Source organism: Merops nubicus, unplaced genomic scaffold, assembly GCF_000691845.1.
Source record: "Merops nubicus isolate BGI_N331 unplaced genomic scaffold, ASM69184v1 scaffold13370, whole genome shotgun sequence".
Classification (NCBI taxonomy): Eukaryota; Metazoa; Chordata; class Aves; order Coraciiformes; family Meropidae; genus Merops; species Merops nubicus.
In genome coordinates, this window is record NW_008583631.1 from 25,845 (window position 1) to 46,979 (window position 21,135).

The 21,135-nt window shown below is 40.7% G+C and overlaps 1 protein-coding gene across 1 annotated transcript in view; it reads right to left on the reverse strand.

The window, feature by feature from the left end:
- Positions 1 to 291: 291 nt before the first annotated feature.
- Positions 292 to 21,135, reverse strand: part of ENPEP (glutamyl aminopeptidase (aminopeptidase A)) — a 34,784-nt gene continuing 13,940 nt past the window's right edge. Inside the window, exons 5-20 of the mRNA XM_008941561.1 lie at positions 20,374 to 20,528; positions 19,649 to 19,762; positions 18,073 to 18,207; positions 13,500 to 13,565; positions 12,019 to 12,084; positions 10,364 to 10,515; positions 7,622 to 7,701; positions 6,068 to 6,195; positions 5,898 to 5,953; positions 4,912 to 5,062; positions 4,091 to 4,164; positions 3,874 to 3,975; positions 3,593 to 3,763; positions 1,577 to 1,717; positions 678 to 756; positions 292 to 441 (exon numbers count right to left, since the gene is read on the reverse strand). Coding sequence (XP_008939809.1) covers positions 292 to 441; positions 678 to 756; positions 1,577 to 1,717; positions 3,593 to 3,763; positions 3,874 to 3,975; positions 4,091 to 4,164; positions 4,912 to 5,062; positions 5,898 to 5,953; positions 6,068 to 6,195; positions 7,622 to 7,701; positions 10,364 to 10,515; positions 12,019 to 12,084; positions 13,500 to 13,565; positions 18,073 to 18,207; positions 19,649 to 19,762; positions 20,374 to 20,528 — 1,820 coding nt within the window. The remainder of the gene's footprint in view (positions 442 to 677; positions 757 to 1,576; positions 1,718 to 3,592; positions 3,764 to 3,873; positions 3,976 to 4,090; positions 4,165 to 4,911; positions 5,063 to 5,897; positions 5,954 to 6,067; positions 6,196 to 7,621; positions 7,702 to 10,363; positions 10,516 to 12,018; positions 12,085 to 13,499; positions 13,566 to 18,072; positions 18,208 to 19,648; positions 19,763 to 20,373; positions 20,529 to 21,135) is intronic.

Here is a 21,135-nt window from a genome sequence, read left to right on the forward strand (position 1 = left end):
ACCCCAGTTCCACCATCACTTCTGCCTTTGAGTAACTTTAAACGTTTGTCTGGTCTCTTCAGGCAAATTTACCTCTCAAAATATAAAGTTATTCCTGCTCACAAGTGCTGTCAGGATCTGGGATCAGCAGCTACACAAACATTGCTCTGGCAGTGGTCTCCTCAGTGTCTGTAGAAAAAATATGAGGCTTTGGTCCTCTAAGGAACAGAGGTGAGAAATCCACATTGCTAAGTGTCTCTGAGGATCTGAGTGCTCAGAATGAGGGCCTGGTGGTTTTAACAAAGTAAGATCTTAAGGGCCTAACTCTGTTTCTAGCCACGTCCGTATTTCTTCCTTGTTTACTTTCAGCCATTCAATGTTGTTTTTCACCTGCTCGATGGACTGACTCCTGGGCAATTCTCCTGCCCCAGCTTTAGGATATGTCTCAAAGAAATTTTCCATCTGGAAAAGAGAGAGAAAGAGAATGGACATGAAGGAAATAATTCTGCTACTGGCCAAGCGGCTTTTTGCAGGGACCTGGTGACTGGAAGAGGTAATTAAGGCCAGGCTAGTAGCACTGGGTAGTTTTACAGTAACTCATACTGCTCCACACATCTAGAGAATAAAAAGTCGAGTTTCCTGGCCAGTAGCTTGTTAAACATATAGGCTTAAAACCAAGAGAAAAGCTGTCACCATACCTCCCAAAGCTGGAGCTCAGTGTTGAAGGTTTGGGTGATAGTTACTATTCGACCAAGGTTTCTGTCATTAATAGTGTATCTAGAAAAACAATTAAATAAATCATGATTGATGCAAAACCACTGCAAAAGAAAAGGCACAAGTGATTATCTGAAGCTCAGACTTCTAACTGTGCTACTGTAAAACAGGTGCATTCAGATTTCAGCACTTTTGGAAGTACTCAAAAAATAGCATTCCTATACAATATCTGTTCTGCTTCAAAGATGCTTACTGAGGGAGCCATCTCCTCTGGGCTTTTTTTTAAGTTAATGACTTATTGTCTCATGATGGAAATCAGGTTTATTGGTGCTCAGCAATACAAATGCTGTCCGGTTCACAGCTTAGGCTTGCAGGTGTGTTTTGCTTTTGTGCCCTCACCAAGCACTTAGAAAAGAGAAGGAAGGAGAGAGAAGTCACTCAAATAGAGAGGACCAATGCTAAAGGGTTTGCTATTACTTCTGCTATTTGTCTGTACATCTGCTTCTTGTTGTTACCACCTGAAAGAATTAAAAAACAAAAAATCTGTGCACCCTCTTCTTGTTATAAAATCAATAGAAAGAATGGAGACATGACCGACTGTTTTCCATGCAATAACAAGATTTCTATGGCCTTGGTAGAACTTTCTATACTTTTTAATCACCTTTTATTGATAGTGATCATTTAGAAAAAGAATGGTTTTCACGTTGGGAGCAATGCACTTTTTCACAGCAGATGGACATGATTGTGTGGAATATGCTTTCAGTTTTCATTATGCAGAGGCCAGTGAATATAGCTAGATAGTGAAAATATAGAAACGTATGGCATACAACAAGCTGTACAGTTGGATAGAGACCTAAAGTTTCCAATGAGGTCATTAGCGTACCTGTCAACTAAGTACTGCCAGTTAAGTCGTATCCAGTCCCAGGCCATTGTTTTCCCATAGGTGTTGTACGAGATGTATCTCAGGACTGTGAACACATCTTGGCTTTTGATGTAGCTGGTGTTGTAAATATATGTCAGATACCTAAGGGAAATGCCACAAGAAACAGTGAGAGCCTTTCATAGAAAAGAACACAAAGCAAATAATAAGTCAACACTTTCAGTGTAGACTTGACTGATGACAATGATAAATAATGCAATCTTAATGTCTGTATTTCTCAAGTATTTGCCACCACAGTCTACAGTCCATTTCCAAAAGGGAATATTAGTTTTGTCTGCAGCATTTTAAAGGTGAAGTACACTGATCTAAAGTGTAAGTAGCTTTTGAGAACTCTGTCAAGAGTTATTGTGTAGACAGAAATCTAAGCAGCTAGGCTTCTCTTTAGAAAGTAAGTAGCGTTTATGTCTCTAGGTTACTCAAACATAGACAAACCCCATTATTATTCCTATATTTGAATCAAGTAGTGAAAATAAGACTAGATCAGTCAGTAGTCCAGCCTGTCTGGGTAGCCAAATGCCAAAAAAGTAGAAGTCCAGGCTATAAAAATCCATGAGTACACACATAGATGGTTTGCATTTGCTGAAATCTGTGCTGTTTGTTCTGAAACACTTATCCACACAGAATTAAAATTAATCTGGGTGTACCATTCCTGGAAGTGCTGCAGTTATACTTCCAATCACAGCACAAATGGTTTTGATTGACAGTGGAGGGATCCCTCAGCGTGTGGGAGACGAGTAGCCTGATCGTGGTTTCAGAGCAGCTGCTCCAGAAGAACGCCCTTAAAGTGTGCTTGGGTTAAGGATTGCCTTCTTTTTCCCTATAGATAAGGGAGAATTTTCTCAATCTGTTTGCTCTTTTCACCTTCTTTGTTATTTTAATAGTAAATTAAGAGACAAATTCTCCCTGTTCTAGGGGGGAATTTTTATTTTCTGCAAATATAGGCCGATCTAGCTGTTTAATTCACATCTTAATTGTGTCAGCAGTTAGTTATTGAATGGCTTTAGATTATGGCTGTTGTGGTCATGAGAATTTAGGAATACGGCTGTCTCCTACCACTATTTTACTTACTCTTATATTTACTCTTTCTGAACCTCCTATGCTTCCTTGTTTCGTCTTGTTTAAACTTGGAACTTTTCCAGGCAGAGACTGCTCAATCTTATGATATTTAGATAGGGCTCCAACCAAGCGGTGAGTGGCCCTGGTGAAGATGTTTGCCTGCATCTCTGGTGCGTGATGCATCTACTTACAAAGTTGTCAGATAAGCTCAGGGGAGCTGGTGTGTCTATGCAGAGCCCAGCCTGACAGCTGGAGCAGCCTGGGGCAGTATCCAGACTCCCCATCACTGCCATGGTGGCCTGAACACATCACGTCTGGGTCTAGCTCAAGTACCTCTGCACAGCGCTTCAGGGAGCATTGTGACTTCACACAGATGCCTTCATAGTAACAGTTAGTAACAGTTACTCAAGGTTGTTTCCCTAATTTTGGATACTTAGAAGGCAGACATCCATTCTAAGTGAACTCCCTCTGTAGCCAATAGAGGGTGACTGGCACCACTCAAAAGCAATTCTTCCTATTATTTTAAGTCCCTTTCTTGGTCTGGGATAAACAGTGCTCTGGAGGTCCTGCTTCCCTTCACTAATTAAACACAGATAACTAATTTTCTCCTGATGGTTAACTACTAGGCAGCTAAAATGTCATAGGGTGAAGTCACTGCAGGAAGAGCTGGAGACCGCTGGTTGTGTGCAGAAACTACTGTGTCCAGTATCTTTCCACTAAAGGGTTATTTTCTGCTATAGTACAATCTCAGGGGGGTGTTAGATAACTGGTCTTGAAAATGTGTTGCATTCCTCATGCTGTAATCTGACAAAAATGACAGCACAGAAGAGAAGAGAGGGGAATGAGTAAATGGTGACCAGTTGCTTCTGTCAGCAAAGAAAAATATTTGTATGTTTAAATCACCTGCTCAAAAGGGTGATGTTCTTCACAGATGCCAGGCCATACAGCAGCTTTTCTTTTTCTTGTGCTAATGAAGTTTCTTGGTATTTCTTGAACATGTAGTCCCACGATGACTCATTGCCTGAGTTCTGCATCCCATAGCGATATACCAGGAGTCGGAGATTTGCAGAAATCCTAAAATAAAGACACAGTACTTGAATACTTCTTCCCCCTTTCTTACTTGAGACCTGTGACCAAGTCACACGGTGTGTTCTTCATCAGCTACAAAAGCCATGAGCACTCACGTTTTTCCTTGTAGCCATCCCTCAAAAAGCTGAGAAGCATTGTTCAAAGACTCTGCATCATCCATACTGCAGGCAAAGTCTAGAACAGATGCACGAAGAAGCCTTTAAAAGAGAAAGAGGGAGAGAGATCTTTAGTAGTTTCCTACTGCTTAGCATTCTTAGAATCTATCAATAATATCAAAAGGGAAAAAAAAAAAAAAAAAAAAGATTGTTTAACCTCTCCAAATGTCCTCCAGTATCATTCCAGACCAGCTGATCCACAATGGGTTTTACTTGGTTGCGAAAATATTTCTGAGGTGGAAAAAGTGGTTTGGTTACTTGTGTAGATTTCTTGAAATAATAAGAGATTTGTGTTCATAGTTTCTTCTTATTATTTTTTCCCAGAACTAGCAAGAAGTAACACAAACACAATCTTCCCAGATTGACCTAGTGTGCCAAGTCTGAATGCTTGCAATACTGATGTGCAGAGAGGACAAAGGCAACCTGCTTCTCTCCAGCTTTGTCTGTGCTCCCAAAAGAAAACGTGTACAGCAAGGACACACAGCCACAACTGTTTTCCAGAGATAATGCTGAGTTCAGGACATCTTTATCTTAGTGACCATTAAATCATGTTCAGCATGTTAGGTCAACTAAGAAATCTGGTCACTGTCACACTGAGAAACAGCCATCCTTCATGCTGAGGATGGGTGTCAAGATATTTTGCTGCTCTATACATATTTCTTTATTGGATGCAGGACAGCCTTGATTAACAAACGTCTTTACTGTGACTTATGGTGATGGCTTATAAGAATAATTAGGCATAATTTCTTTCCTCCAACTGCACAGTCCTGACTTGAGAATCCAGGTAATTCAAAGATTAGTACTAAGCAGTTTTTAGCACTTTTTTTTTTTTTTTTTCAAAAGGACAGTAACAAAAAGTAAATACTGATAGCTCAGCAACACTGAAAATCACTGGAACTTCAATATTATTGCTGTTACAGATCCTGAACTGTCAGATCCCGTGGTCCCACGCAGAAATATTTTTATTTGCTTCATCACCTGAAACTGGGAATAGAGATTTGTATCATCTTCAAGCATATTTGCAAGGTAAGTTACAGATGATATAGCTCTATGCCAAGGTAAATAATCTGTTTCTTTTGTTAGGTATTTTGTGAGCTGCAGGGGAATGGAGTAATTCAGGAGTCCAGCTCTGTGAAAGGAAAAAAAACAAAACTTCTGTTATATTAATGAATCTGAAGAACTTGTTTCTTTAAAGATATTAGAACACTGTTTACTTTATAAGGTCTGAAATATTAAATTTTGGGAAAGGGAAAAGAGTCTGGAATGTAACTTGTGAGGTGTTTTCCAAAGTGACCACTGAGCTGGAGTAAAGAGAGACCCAAGCACTGAGACCAAGGAGCTCTCACTGCCATGGGGAGGCTGTTCACACTGTGCAGCAGCCCAGTGTGCCCAGAAGTGGGTAGCCCTCAACCAGCTACATTAACTCCTGTCACTCAAAAAGGAATTGCCAGCTCTGGCAACATCCTGAAAGGCTGAGGAGATTCAGACCTACCGGCTGTCACAGAAGGTCGCCTAAAGTTTATCTGTGTCAGTAGGGCTGGGTACAAGAGCTAGAAGTTTCCAAGTAAATTTCTGAGCAAGATAGCTGAGGTGGTAACTTCCTAATGCCATGCTGTGCATTGTAGGCATGCCTCTGATTTTCTGAACACCTAACTTCTGGAGTGCTTCTATTATTGTTGCTTACATGGCAAAGCCATTCCTTTCTAAGACCTGTGCAATTAAAGCCCTCTTTTTATTTTTTTTCTGCCACTGAACTGAAGGGGAGCATTTTTCTTGACTGCATTGGTACTGTAAGTTGCCAGTGTATACTTGAACTTGCCCCGTCTGCAGGACACATAAAGCAATAAACAATTAAGACTTGTAACACATTCAGAAATTTTCTTTCAACCACCTGAGTCAATTCTGATCAGTAGGTAATAGAAAGTGAAAACTCGTGTTGAAATCTCTGCAAGAAATTAGTTTACCTTGCTAAAGAAAAGGCATCATCCAAAATCCCTGCACGGTCAGCAGCTGAGAAATCCTGTGTGAAAAACAGAAATGAGTGATCAAGTATATAAAGATTTGCAGAAAAAAAACCAGTGTCTACAGACCTCTATAAAAGACCCACCAACCAGGTTAATGTTATGACACTCACTTGGTGGTTGTTGACCAGAAGAGTGCTCAACCTGGCCCAGTTTTGACTGTCATAATTCACCCGATAGAATCCAATGTGGTCTGGATTAATGTTTGCAAAAGTATTAGGAGGCAATGTTATCCTAATTCCTGCAAAACAAACAAACAGTGATTGTTTTGTGCATCTTAAATGACACAGAACTCACTGGAGATACCTTGATTCCACAAGTAATACTTGTCTTTAATGAATATCAATATAAGATCCAGATTGCAGTTTTATTTATTTATTGTTTAAATGGCTATGAGTAAAGATGAGTTATTATAGACTCTAATGAATGCCACCACTTGTCCTAGAATAGTCAGCTGTGATAATTACTTAGGCCAGCTAATTTGTTAAATTTAAAATGGAGATCATTGTGATTGGGGTGAGGATGGTGAAAATTAGCGTCATTCTAAGAATTAAAAAAATTACAAACAGTTCTTGCAAATATCTCTTTTAAGGGTTTTTTTATCCTCATGATTACTATTAAAGTTGTCATTTTATCTTCCATTAATTTCATTTTTCATTTTATCTCAACTAACTTCTTAAGGTTTTTCTTCCCTGCGTTCTACTCTGGTTCAATTTTTATAGCTCTAGATACAAGCATTACAAAATAGGCTGAGACTTCATTCAAGCACTCATGTTGAAGGAATTTCCCATTTAAAATGAATCCTTAAAAAATGTTCCTTTCTCAGAAGCTTGGCCTGGTCCAGTTGATGCTGCTACCTATGGAAGTTATTCTATCATCCATTGAAAGCAGTGATCGTAAATCTGTAGTTCGAGGGTGGCTGGAGTTAAAAGCACTTTTCTGTTTGGAAGACCCATACAACATACTTCAAAAAACATTTTTTTTTCACTACAGTTTCTGTTTGCTCTCCCTACTAGACAAGTTTTTTATACATTTAGAAGTAAGCACTTATTTATGACTTTCCAGGCTTTGTCAAGTTAATAACCCCATGCAGACCACCATAATATTATGTGGAAGTTAGAGAAGGAAAATTACAGAAGAGGAGTTATAGAATGCAAAATTTAGATCTGACTGCATAGTAGAGTAGTCAACCTAAATACCCACATAGGTATTTCCTCATTCCTGAAATCAGCACTAGAAAATGTGTTTAATCATTTGTAGCTCTGTTTCTTTAACTGACCTCAAATTGCCATTTTACCATGCCACAGATGGGTTTGTCAGCCTCCCACTTCATCTCTTTTCTTAGATTCAACCAGGGCATAACTAAGTCCTGTTGATTTTAGTACATCATAATTAAAAGCCTGCTTAGATGCTTCCTTGAATAGAACCAGATTTAAACACACGCTTAAGCACTTTGCTGAACTGAGCCTAAACTGACATAATGTCTGTATAGGGGAAATAATCATGTTGTTGCAGAAATGACTACTAAATTCAGCACAACCAAGCTGTTTGCTGGTTCTTGGATCAGAAAACTGAAGCATGGAAGTTAATTCTATATTTCACTCGTTCATAAGGACATTGAAAAGTATTATCCATTAATTACCCTTAAAAGAGAAGGTGAAATTTACCTTCAGAATCTGATGTGTTGTAGAAAGCATAATTTATTGAACTCCCAACTCTCCATTTTACTGGTATATTCCATCTGTAACTGAAATTATTAAAAAAAAAGAGAATCAAATGACCTTTGAAACCAAATGCTAAAAATAAAATTCCAGTGTATCTTTTTATTTGTTTTACTGCTTACATTTTGCTTTATGAAGCCAAGTGTGTGCTTATGTATATACACATTTACCAAATATACCCTTGTAACAAAACAGTGTTTTACCAATAGCTGTTGTTTACATTGTAAAGATGTTTCTGTACTATGATAATCTGCTCAGGCAATAGAATGTCAGATATTAGTGTGGTATGATTGGGGTGCTTATATTCCCTGAAAAGCAAAATAAAATGCCTGAAGCTTCTGAGCATGTTGACGCTCTAGAGATGGAGAACAGCAGTAGCTTGTCTTAATACTTTGTCAACATTTCTCCATATGCATCTGGTGGACTGAGCAAGGGAGTAGAATAAGATTTTATCTAGTGTCTGATGTTGACATATTAGTCTAGTCAATATGGTACTTTGTTAATTATGTCCTTACAGTTAAGTCCGAAAGCTGCACAGTTTATCTGGTTCTTGAAGCCCAAATATTGTTTCCCCAAAGGAAAAACCATAAAACATTTTTTGAAAAACAAACCCCAAACCCTGGTTTTGTAAATACATTTGATGAGGGGAATTTTATTTATTTTTCTTTCTGTGTCCCTGAGATTGCATACAGAAACACTTCTCCTGAGCGTAATAGCTGTGTCCTGTTAGCTGTGCATATTAAGGACATGTTCCTGACATGCTCTGCTGTACCTAGATATTTGTCCAGTGATACTATTTTAAGAGCACAAGTTTTTGAACTTCCATTTCTTTTGAATGCCAGTGTGCAGGAGAGAATTCTTTCAAGCCAAACAAGCTTGAAATAAGCAGGCAGTTCAAGACACTATCCCTGCAGGGTTTAGAGAATAAAGCATACTCAGGGTCTGGAGTTTTCACTGCTTGAATCAAAACACCACACCCAGGCATGAAATAGACCACCCCCATCTGGGACAGGATGCCTTCAGGGGCTTCCTCATCCTCATTTGTGAGTGTGGAAGAAGGAAGTATTGATTTTCAGTGGATTGACTTTCAGGCAAGGGAGTAAGTCTGCCCCAGGATAGATAATATTAGCATTGCAATATGTATTGCTGCATTTTATTTTTTAGTCATTTATAAAAACTACATATTCAGAAACAAATTCCTTTCCCTCACTTTGGGAATAGCAGGGGCAGTGCACAGCTCAGGTTCTTGACAGGTTAAGGTAGGAACAGTGGTGGTATTTCTACTCATGAAATGACAAATGGCAACGTACCCTGTCTTGAAGTCAAGCAGAAGTAGGATCCCTGAGTCTGCTACTTCAGAGCATAGTACAATAAGTCAAAACTTTTAACACAAAGAAGTCTTTTCACTTGGATAGTCTGTAACACCAGCCTTCAGGTGGCACAGTGCTGTAGTTTGCAGATAGAGCTGATGCAAATGCCTGCAAATGTTCCAAACACGTGGGTAATTATCTCACCCCAGCTCTTTTGATACCTGTCCAAAACTGCCAATACCATGGGCTTAATTGCTCCATTTTTTTTCCTTTTTAAACGGAATAAAATAAAGTGGCCTCAACCATTTCTTCATTTTCTCCTTTTTCTTGCCTTTGTATTAAAATAACTAGTAGAGGCTAATGGAAAGTTGTGTTTGGTAGATTTGATTCTGGTTCATACAGGCAAGTTTCACTGGTTTAGTTGATTTGGCTTCTTCAAGGAATTAAACTTTCCTAATATGGGTTAATTTGATTCTCTTTCAATCAAATGTTAGCAAAGTTGTGTTGCCTCAAAACTGGGTCTGGCTAAGGATACACACAGTGCCAGCTCTGACCAGTTGTCCAGCTGGTTAGCGCCATGGGGCAGCCGAGCCCTGTTTCTGTGCAGGTCCACCAACCCACAGGTAGTGTTCATCTCCCACCAGATTACTCGTCTGTTAATTAACAAATATTCTCCTATACAGTATCCCACCTATCTTGAATAGGGTAGATGAATGTCTACAGCTGGCTGTCTGGCCACATAAGAGCCCAAGATGGCTAACTTTGACTAGGTAGTTATCTTTTAGATAGGTAAAATTAAGCAATACCATTCTGAGTCAAATAGGAAAAAAGTAGATCTTGGTGAGGATCAATAACATGTATACATGACTAGCTATTTCACAGTAACTCATGTTTTTAAGACATACAAAGAAGACCCTGTTTTGTATGTGAAAACCTTGTGATGTATTACAGACCCTATACCATATAGGAGAGGGAATAATCTCTCATGGTATAAAATACCTGGATCATGGTACCTGATTTCTGGACAGAGAAAATGTTGTGTCAGTTTTCCTTGGTCTGCAGACTAGGACTTGCAGTGGTTCAACAGATGACTTGCAATCACCTGTGTTGTCTATGTGTGGAAATAAAATTTTTCAGATGACCCTGCCCAATTTTACTCTGCAATGTTTGAGAAAAAAACCCAGAGACAAAGGGCTGATGCTGTCCTAAATTTGAAATATTTGTATCTAACTTCCTGATGGTTTATTTTTTTTAAAAAAATGCTGAGAATAAGTTTAGCAAGAATAAGTATAACACTGCCTACACATATGTAAGTTAAAGAGAGTATCTGCACAGTATTTCTACCTGGTTTGAATAGACATTCACAGCAGGCACTTACCCAAAATCAGAGGGTGGATGAGAAGCATTTGCATTGGGATTCAAGAGAAAACGTTTCTGTGTGAGTACTGAATCATTTCCCATCTCCAAAACTGGGTAGCCCATCTGCCTTGTCCATGTGTCCATGACTTCCTTCACAGGTTTATTACTTGCCTATAAATGATGAAGAAGGTTGCAGTGAAAAAGCAAATTCAGTCCAAAGAAGAAAAATAATTAAATATCTCTGATTTTGAGAAAAAGAAGAGCAGAAAGGGCCAGAGGAAAGATCAAGTTCAGTACAAAAAGTACTCCATTAAATCCTTTTATTGTGCCTGTCACTGAAAGAAGGAATGAGATGGAAATGAATGTTGACAGAGGAAATGAGAAGTATGTGGGCAGGAGACTGGCCAGTAGCATGGACAAGAAATACTGAGGAACCTTTGAGGATCCTTCCATGATATAAGATCTCTCATTTTTTTCCTGAGGAAATAATCAAACAGGACAGGAAGGATATAAAGAGCCAGAAGTCTCCTTGCAGTATGCATTCTTTGGAGTTTGAAGGATGAGCCAGTATTAATCACCAGCAACTGCACTAATGTAAAATTTGATCCATTCTGTGGACTGTGAACTTCTTCCTTAGACACTGGAGCTGGAAATAGCTTCCACTGTCTTCCCAGGATGCTGCCTGTGAGGGAAGAGAGCTAGGGGTCACTGTTCCCTTCTTCAGACGAGGTAGATGATGTGATGATGCAGAGCACTAGGGAGGGAGCAGTAGGAAGTCCTGCTGAGCAGGAAGAAGGAGAAGATGGGAACTTGAACAGAGACACAAAAGCACATCTTGGGCTCTGTTACTGTCCATGATGGTGGAAGGAAAGGAGATATCACTGGGGCAGAACCTGGTAGTATGCAGGTGGGCTTTTGGAGGTAATGAGAAAGATGGAAAGAAACAGCCCAGCCTCAAGGATGTGAAAATAACAGAAAATGGTGGCACAGAGAACGACCCAACTGGGACTCAGAAACTAAAGATGGGGATTTGTCGTTACCGACACCCGATCCCCGGGATCTCTGCCACCCAACCTCTGCCGCTGGGTACCATCAGCAGACACAGGCTTCAATGTGAAGGATGCTGCAAATGGCGTTTATTGCGTCGCTGCAATTGTTTATATGTGACAAGCCACGGCCACAAGGCCCCTCGTGGGCAGTCTGAGCTTTCCGTTACATCGCCAGATCTTCCGCACGCCGATCCCTGCCTAGGGCGGGCTCTGCTCACCACAACAGGGATAAGCACCAAATCACTTGGGAATGGATACTGTAGAGAGCTTCAAATGGCTGAATCTGGTTAGAGATAAGGGAGACTATGAGGTGCATGTTTATGATGGATGAGGGGTGTTTTCACCCACAAAATGAGTTGTGGGGGGCAATGTTTCAATAGCAGGTAGTTTGTTAGTGTGGCCTCCTTTCTTGTTTCTTAGTTCACCCCCACAGTCTTATGCCAGAAAATTATGAAATAACATATATTTGCAAGAAATAACGTGTTGTAATATACTGGGAGGCTGCCTAGCTTATGATCTCTCATTGACAGAAGAGCTACAGAATACAAGATATTTGAGCAACTGAAATCAGTGGGTGAGACATGAAACATTTCTTAGCAAGCTTTTAGGCTGCTGCAAAACGTACCGCTTCCAGAGCTTCCCAAAATTGTTGTGTCTTGGCATTCTGGAAATGGTGTTTCTTCAAGTATTCCTAGAGAGAGAGAAGACAGTGAAAATACTACCAGGTCTTTCTTCTTTGCCTGTGAAGGCAATATACATATTCAGCTGCACAGGGATGCAGGGAGTACAGATGGGTTGTACAGAGTCTCTCTCCATGGGCAGTACCATTGTGAGTGGGAGGTTACATGGACCAATATTCACCAGAGGAGGTTCCTGTGCTTTCTAACACATCCCAAAACACTAAAAGTCAGCATTGTCCAGTATGGCTTGATAGAAAAAAAAAAAAAAAAAAGTGCTTGAGGAGTTATTTGTATTTTGTTTGAATGGATACCAGCATATCCTGCTGCGAATTTCTGTCTAATGTAAGAGGTTCACAGAATTACTGTGGTTGGAAAGGACATTTAAGATCAAGGTTGTTTAGAAGGAGGAAGCTATTTCAGGATATTTCACAAGCTGTGGACTCAGACTGCAAGTAGTAAAGTCTAATCACCTCTAAGTTATGATCAAAAATACTATTACAAGGAATAATGCTATTCAGCTAAGTGTTTGCACCTCTTAAACATTGTTCCTGTCCTGTGTCTTACTGGGCTGCTTGGCCGCTGCTTTCCTACCCTGTTGTCTGGCTCCTGGTGATGTTTAGTCAGTAGATGGTGCTGTTTGTTTCAGTTAGCCACAACAACCTACTTTAATGTTCCTGAAGCCTCCGAGTAGGGAGGAAGTACTAGCCTTTTGTTGACAAGGTGGCTGTATTTTCCCATCTTGTGGAACTATCCTGATTGAACATACAAAACGAAAAACAAAGGAAAATTCATCTGTCTTGCAGCAGCCTATAAATGTGCCCTTCAGAAGGGAGGAAAGCAAGTCTCTAGAGACAACAGATGTGGATTCAGAGGAAAGGACAGATAACCTTCCTTTTTCTGGGAGGGCTACTTTCTTCCATTTTTTCTTTCCATAATTTTGTAGCATCCCTTTTTTTTTCCTTCATGAATGAGAACTATAAACTGTGCTATATGTCCATTTTATACTCCTTATGACCCCAATATAGGGTGCTCCTCCATCAGCGCACAGATGAGCTTATGCCTGTAAGCAGGGTTGGGTGGGTTGGAGGGTCATGGCTGTATGAAGCTGCAGACATGCTTTACATCTGAATAAGGAGATCCTAGCTGACAACAGGGTAACAGTGTGCTGGAGGAGGTTTCTCTACTAAAAGCTGTCACAAATTTAGGTCCTCACTGGAAGGCTACCAAATCTTAATGCAGTCCACATTCTTGCTTCTGTGGGAGCATGGAATTTCTTCCCCCTGACGTTGTCCACTCAGAACTGAAATGCATGAAATACGTTTGATACCAATACCAGGATCTCTGTTATTCACTTTTTGAATAAAGGCTTTGCTACTGTCACATGAAGATGGGCTCCATTTCTGGTGTGCTTTGGTGACACCCTTACCCGACAACCTTCCCGGAAGAGGTCTGGTGTAATCCAGTCTTGAAGCATTCTGAGGATTGAAGCACCCTGGGGACAGAGAAAGGTGAGAAGGTCCTTCCACACTGCTCTAAGGCTAGATTTCCATTCATTTAAAAAGCAACATATGAATGAATATTTTATAAGGCAAAAGTAGAAACCATCCATCTCACTAAAGAAGTGTCTTTTTTTTCCTAATTCCTTTGTGGGAAAGCATGCTAGCCTGATGGACCTTAATTCTGGATGTGAGAGTTGGCCTTTATCTGTGATCAGATGCCTGTTTCTTATCTCATCTGTGCCAGTGAAAGGGCTCCCAACCCCTGCTGCAGGGGTTTACTGTCCTGCTGCTCTACCACTTTGCATGAGAGGGGCTCCCTGTTTCACTTTGAACAGGACAGGGGTGAGGGCAGCTGGGGAACTAGCCCTGTCCAGCAGCACAGCCTGATAGAGGAAGTGACTTCAGCTGAACACCCAACAGGCAGGGAACTCCAAAAATGCTGCATGTCTGGGGCTTTACATGCTGGGGGTGCCATCTCAGGATTCAGAATGAGCTTTGCTGAGAACTACTTTAAGAGGTTTGACCTCTGAAGCAGAGTATAATTTGGATCAGAGAAGTCACTTATTTGGGAGTCACAGAAAAAAAAAATTAAAAACTTGAAAGAAGAAAAATATGAAAAGAAGAAAGAAATAAAGGAAAGACAGGAGAGAGAAGAAGAACACTCATGTGCAACAAAGCAGAGTGGGCACAAAATGATGAAAAACAAAAGTAGTGCAAACCAATCTAAAATGCAAAATATGATTTTAGGATTAGCATGTTTTTATTTTCCAAACAAAATCAAAGGGCAGCTGAAAGCCTAATGCTATGAATAGTTTAAAAATCCAGTTTTCTCTTGAAAACAAGAGCGTTACCTGAATTGTCAGTAAATCCTGTCTCCCCTATTTATGTGTCTGAGAGTAACAGCTTGACTGCAACAAAGAGCAGAGCGGGAACAAAATGATGAAAAACAAAAGTAGTGCAAACCCAATCTAAAATGCAAAATATGGTTTTAGGATTAGCATGTTTTTATTTTCCAAACAAAATCAAAGGGCAGCTGAAAGCCTAATGCTATGAATAGTTTAAAAATCCAGTTTTCTCTTGAAAACAAGAGCGTTACCTGAATTGTCAGTAAATCCTGTCTCCCCTATTTATGTGTCTGAGAGTAACAGCTTGACTGCACAAGTCATGGCAGAGGGACTTTTTGAACAGATATGCCTCAAACTGCTTTCCAGACTATGGCCGCAGAGTCAAGGTGGTCAGCAGATGACTCTTTTCTGATACAGTATTCTAGTGTGCTTGCCATGAAATATTTTCAAAAATAATTCAGTAAAATTTAAAACAGATACACATTACTGGTAATCATAAGGCGACTTATGATTAGTGCTGGTCTTAAGGCCACATGTATGCACCAGGGTACTTCAGTCCCTCAGCTGTGTCTATCAAACACTTCTTATCTGTAATAAACTCTCACAGACTATCCCCTCCCGTTGGTATTGGAAGACAGAGTAGACCTACACACTTGTGCATGCATTTGGGAGCAGTGGAGATTTCTTTTGCTTTGAATTGCAGTATACAGTTAGCACCTTGCATCTTTTACTACTGCTTTTCAGCCTCTTCCCCCTACTTTTGTTATTCCTCTGCAGCCCATGATGGAGTGCATTTGAGAAAAACTCATCCTAATAAAATCACTGGTTATAGGAACTCTAATGCTTTAATAACTTTCTTTTGTTTCAACTATTTGGGGAGATTCAGGAAAGAGACCTTGACTTGAATAGATGACCTTGTCTGATGGGGATGTGGAGAGGAGTCTTTTATCAACACCCACATAACGACTCCTGGAGAGCTGTAGTAATTGCCAAGTATATGACAAGATTGTAGGTGGCAGAAATGTGCAACGTTTAATCCTAAACTTCTTTAGGTGAGAGGTTACAAAAATGTGGGTCTCCAAGAGCAAATTTCTGGTATAACTTATTTAAGTATCTGTTTTCTGAAAAGGTAATCAGTGTTTGTGCTCCAAATACCAAAACAATATCATTGTTAGTTTAATAGACTCTTTCAAACTAAGAGGGAAGATTAAACAGGAGAAGAGAAGAGATGCAATTACTCTTTAAGAGCAGACTGAAAAAATCATATACATTATTTGTGTAGCCACCAGCTCTACTCTAGTACAGCTTTTCTAGGTGCATGATGCCCTAACACTCATACAGCACGTAGAGGTTCCCTTACAGAATACTCTGTGATGACTCCACAGACCCTTAGGCAATTCATCAGAGTTTTAGGATTGTATAAACCCCATAATTGCACTGGGAAAACTAACAGAGAGCATTCCACATTATGCTTTATTTGTTAGTGGTGGATATTATCATGAAGAGACTGTTTTTATAAGAAAAATGCAAAAGAGAAGCCAAAACAAAGTGAAAAAGAAACAAGTTAATTTTGTCACAAATTTATATATAAATACCAACAGTAATTTGAGCTATGTCTACACAAAGACTGTCTCATGCAAGCCAAATTATATCCCAAGCCAAATTATAACCCAAGCAAACTGTTCCCAAACAATGCATGAGTCCTCAAGTGTTTTTGCTTAAAAAAAAATGAGTTCATGTAGCAATTATCTAAGCACAAAAAGCTGAGTAAAAGCTAAGTTTTTTTTTTTTTTTCTCCATTGTTTTTTCAGGACGTACAAAAGTATGTTGCTTGCTTAGCTCTCCCCTAAAACACATTTTGGTCCAGAGTATTTGATTTAGCTCTGTATGTTTCTTGACTTTTGTTAGCTTGATTTAAGAACAGAGTTACACAATGCAGGTTTTCACATGGTTTATGATTTGACTGTGAGGCATTTATGATGCAATAAATACTGGTTGTGTTGTTGGGTGGAGGATTTAACAATTGAAAACAGAAAACGGATGGAAATGGATGGATCAAGTCTAGATAATAAAAGTAATATCTATGGCTACAGACTCAAGCACTTAGCAGACTAAAGCTAAAGTCAATGCTATACCTACTCTATGTTCAGCTGATAATGGGAACTTGGAGGGAAGGCACCCAGCAGGATTTAATGGTGGTTTTTGTGTGTTTGGTGGAAACTTGTTATGGCTTCAGATATGAAACACTGGTAGACATACAAGAAGCTGTCAAAAAAACCATGGTGTGACAGATTCAGAAGCAACATGAGAAATAGCTGGTTGAGGAGACAGCAAGCAGAGATCCTGCTCCTCCCTCACCCTGGTGGTGTGTGTGGTGGTGAGAGGGAAGAGGGACAGGATTTTCCTCCTGTGCTTCTCTTAATGCTCTGAGAAAAATAACTAGAAGGAACAATGCTGTCAGGGTGGTTGAGCCTGGGGATTCCCTGGTTAGGTAGCACACCTGCTCTGTTCTGTGTTGTCTTAAGGGTTGTCTAAGGATAAAATGGCTTTGGCTATACCTGATATGGAGGGAGATGGGCCAGCTTCAGCCTCCTAGCCTGGATCCTGCTGACCACATCAAGGCAGTGACCCTCAGCATGGCTGCTGGCCTCTCGGGTGCTCTGGACCTCAACATGCTTTTCCACAAGTGCTGAGCTCCTGACTGCCAGCCCACACAGCTGGTACTACCAGAGGTTGTGGGATCAGGGAGGCTTCTGTGCACTCTGGTCACAACAGCAGTTGGACTGCACCAGCAGCCTTGGTGTCTTGCTGCTCAGACAGAGGCAGTCTAATCTTCCAGTCAGTGTCAGCTGGCTCCTGAGACATCTTTCATATGCACAGGTCTCCACCACCACTGACAAGGACAGCCCCAGGATGAGCAAAAAGCTTGTCAAACACCTAATGGGGTGTCCTCTATCACCTTATGGGCTACAGACTACTGTACTCCAAGTCAGTCCAGTCAGAGCTCCACAACTCTGTGAAATGTTCAGGTAACTTATCTCCCAGTTTAGGGCCTATGCCAGTAGAGGCTGGTGTAAACCATCTTTGATAAGGCTTCTTGAGTGGCTGGGGTACTGGGAGCAACATGAGGCACAAAGTTACTTTCCTGTTTTCACTGCTTGGTTCCCTGCCTTGCTTCCTCAAAACAGGAGCTATACTGCCCTGAAGGTGTGAGGAGAAGAGAGAGAGGACAGCTGGGCATCTACCCTTGCATCATACCCCCTTGCATCAGATTATGAGGCTTGACATAACTGGGCTGTATCAACACACAAGGTGGTGGGAGAGACGTGTGCCTAGTATCTGGTTGAGGACAATTTTAAACCCCACAACACTAGTGGCAGAAGCTGCTGGTGCTGTGATTTCGCTGCACCTCTGCATGTTGTGAGCAGGTTTGCATGGTGCACAGTGGCTGGCTGAGGCTCTGGCTGCATTCCTCCTCTCATAGTTGCTTTTGACTAAATCACTGACAACAGCAGGGAATGTCCCAGAGAAAAGATCCACACAGACACAGCTCAAGTGGCTTAGGAGTTATGACTATGAGCTCCCCTGACTTTCACCTCCTCTCCAAAGGCTCCATTTTCTTTGCAACCAAAGTCACAACGGGAGGATAGCCTACCTTACTGTAGGATACCCCATCAAACACAGAGGTGATTTCAGCTGGAGATGACACCCCGACCACTATTGGGTGGGAAGATAGTAAAGAGTCATCCTTCATTACAGGAAGCACATCATCAATTAAAACCTGTTCAAGCTGAGAAAGAGAAGATGTTAGAACAGAAACAAAGACAGGACTATCTAACACACAAAACTGAATTTAACACAAGCTTAAAATGCAGCTTCTCTCAGGGGAGGCAGTTGGAAATGGAATGAAATTTCACCTCTTCTAAAAGACTTGAAAACTCTTACTTTATATCTGAGAGGGGAGGGATACATTTTTCCTTAACTAAGATAAGTTGCCTTTTGCAAATCCTGTTTTACTATGTGTATCATAACACAAAACCCCCCACTGTACACAAAGAAAGGAGCCTGTATTACAAATTTCAGCAGTGTGACAATATCTGCAAAGCATTATGGGCTCATCTTGCAAAAATGGAGCTGAGGAGTGAAGTGCTGCAGTTTAAACTCCCAGCCCTGAATGAGGGTTGGCATACGGATGATGTCCACAACCAGGCAAGAAAGACCCTCCTGACTGGTATCATTCTTTTCTCAGCCTCAAATAATATGGATGAGAATTGATATTTATGGGGAGCAAGGAGGGAGGCAGGGGAAGCACCGAGTAGGCACTGCCTGCTTCTAAAGTCACTAGGCTCAGGGGCTAGTAGATTTTGACAATGGGCTCAACCTCTGCAAAACCTACCCTGCTTCCTTCCACTGTCATATTTTATAAGCTTTCTATTAGCCAGAATCTCATTATACCTGGACAGCTGGTGGGAATATCCATCCTGTGCACCATTACATCTGTCTGAGAGGAGGGAGCGAAAGCAAGAAGCCTCCTTTTATTCACACACTGCTATCATTCCTCAGAGTAAAATGCATGTTCAAGGTTACTCTCTTTGTTTGTGACCCCCTTAAAGTTACTGCAGTTGGTTTTACTACGCGGTTGGTGCTGTGGGCCATCCACTATCACTACCTATTTTTGTGCTGTGCAGAGTACAGATTGTCCGAGTTGGAGCATTTGAAATGACACTTAAGATGCTGGCAGCAGCTGAATGGGGGATTTGATATTTCCTTTGAGTAGCCCGAGCTGTGGAGAGAGGCCCAGGTTCCCAGCCCTCACCAGGTCAGATAACAATCCTACCACAAGTCCCATGAAGAGACACTACAGCCTAACTAAATAAAGGGGAATCTCCACCTTCCAGGGTTAGAACTTTAAACAGCTTTGCAAAATTGCTAAGGCTCTGCCCAGAATCTGCCTAGGTATTATTTGCTGTAACAATAACCGAACTCTAGACTTGTTAAAAAAAGAATGATTGTTCCCTGCAAACTAAAACTTTATAAAGTTTGCTTTGGCTAGTTTCAGACCGTAACACTGGTAGGTGGAAAAGCTTAAGCCAACTCTTTCTTCATGTTTCACTGCTCTATGTTTGTTTTCTATAAACATACTTTGTCTTCACTGTCCTTGTCAAATTTTTACTGTCTTCCAAAATGCTCCCCCAAGCCCCACCAGTCTTTCAGAAGATAGAAATAATTACCATTTGCCAATCTGGTTCTGTAGCATTTACTCCCAGGAACTCAAAGTAACTGGCAAATCCTTCATTTAACCACAAGTCATCCCACCAGTCCATGGTCACAATGTTTCCAAACCACTACAATAATAAACATTGAAAGACGTAGTGTTAGCTAAATGGTAAATTTGTATTTCAGTATCTCACACCTCCACATAGAACACCCATTTGTTTACTTTTCTTCCTGTTGCCAGATGAAAATTATCGTAATTCTGGGTTTAAATAGGAATTCAGGCCTCATCTTGTGTTGAAATATCACTTTTATGATAAAATTACATATTACTGGGGAGATTGCAAATGATTCATGTGCCACTGAAAATATTGTTTTGTTTCTTCCTCTTGATTTGATGATTTGTGCTTGTCAGGACAGCCTTCAGAGTATACAGTTGTCTTCATTTGCTTGCCCAAAAGAAACATCTGCACATGCAAATTAGTTCCTTAAGACATTTCAGGCAGATTTTCATAAGCTGGCTTGCAGTCTGTACCCCAGAATCTAACTTCTTGAGAAAAATTTGAAGCCAGTACTTATGGTACTTTACAGCTTTAATGGGGAACCTTCTTTTTCATATGATATTTTGCAAGCAAATTGTGAGCATATGTAGAAAAGATCATGAGATGGAGTAACGACAGTATTCTCAAGATTAAAATGTGGAGACTGAACATTTGAAGCACTGCAAAAATGATTTGTGTACCTGATGGACGAGCTCGTGGGCTATCACAGCAGCTACTCTCTGTTTGTTGGAAGTGGCCGACTCATTGGGGTCATACAGCAGGTTTGTTTCTCTGTATGTAATCAGCCCCCAGTTCTCCATAGCACCTGTCCCAAAATCTGGAATAGCTATTTTATCTGCATTGAAAGAAAGAGAACATGATTACAGCTGTATCCTTTAAGGCACTTAGCTTGCCCTCTTTCTGTGTATTGACAGCCTGTTTTGCTTACCTTTTTTGGTTCTGGCTTACTGCTGTGGACTGTGGTCTATAACCTGTGTTTAAGCAGGGAACTGGCCTGCAGCAGTTGATATCAAGCACCCTGGCTTTGCTGAGACTAATAGAGCCAGGATCAGTTGCACTGGCTGAGGATCTGTCCTGAAAGGTGATGCTGTGCCACCTCCTGGGAGCATGCGTATCACACGTGACTTAATTTGGGCTCTAGGAATTAACAGTGTTGTCTGGGGAGGTGCTGTAGGCAGTAAACCTCCTAAAACTATCTGTAGTATAATGAGGCATGTCATTGTTCATCACACTGTTGTATTAAAAATATTTATTGACATGTTAACTGAAGTAAATCCCCCAAGCAGTGAACAACATCTGCTTCTGCTCCTGGCAGTTTGTGGGGGTCACTCATTTATGGTCACTAATCAATACAGGTTTAAATGAGAATTGCAGACTCGATTGGACTGGCATTTTCTTCTGCAAATAATGACCACAGCCTTCTATGCGTGTAGTGAAAAAGT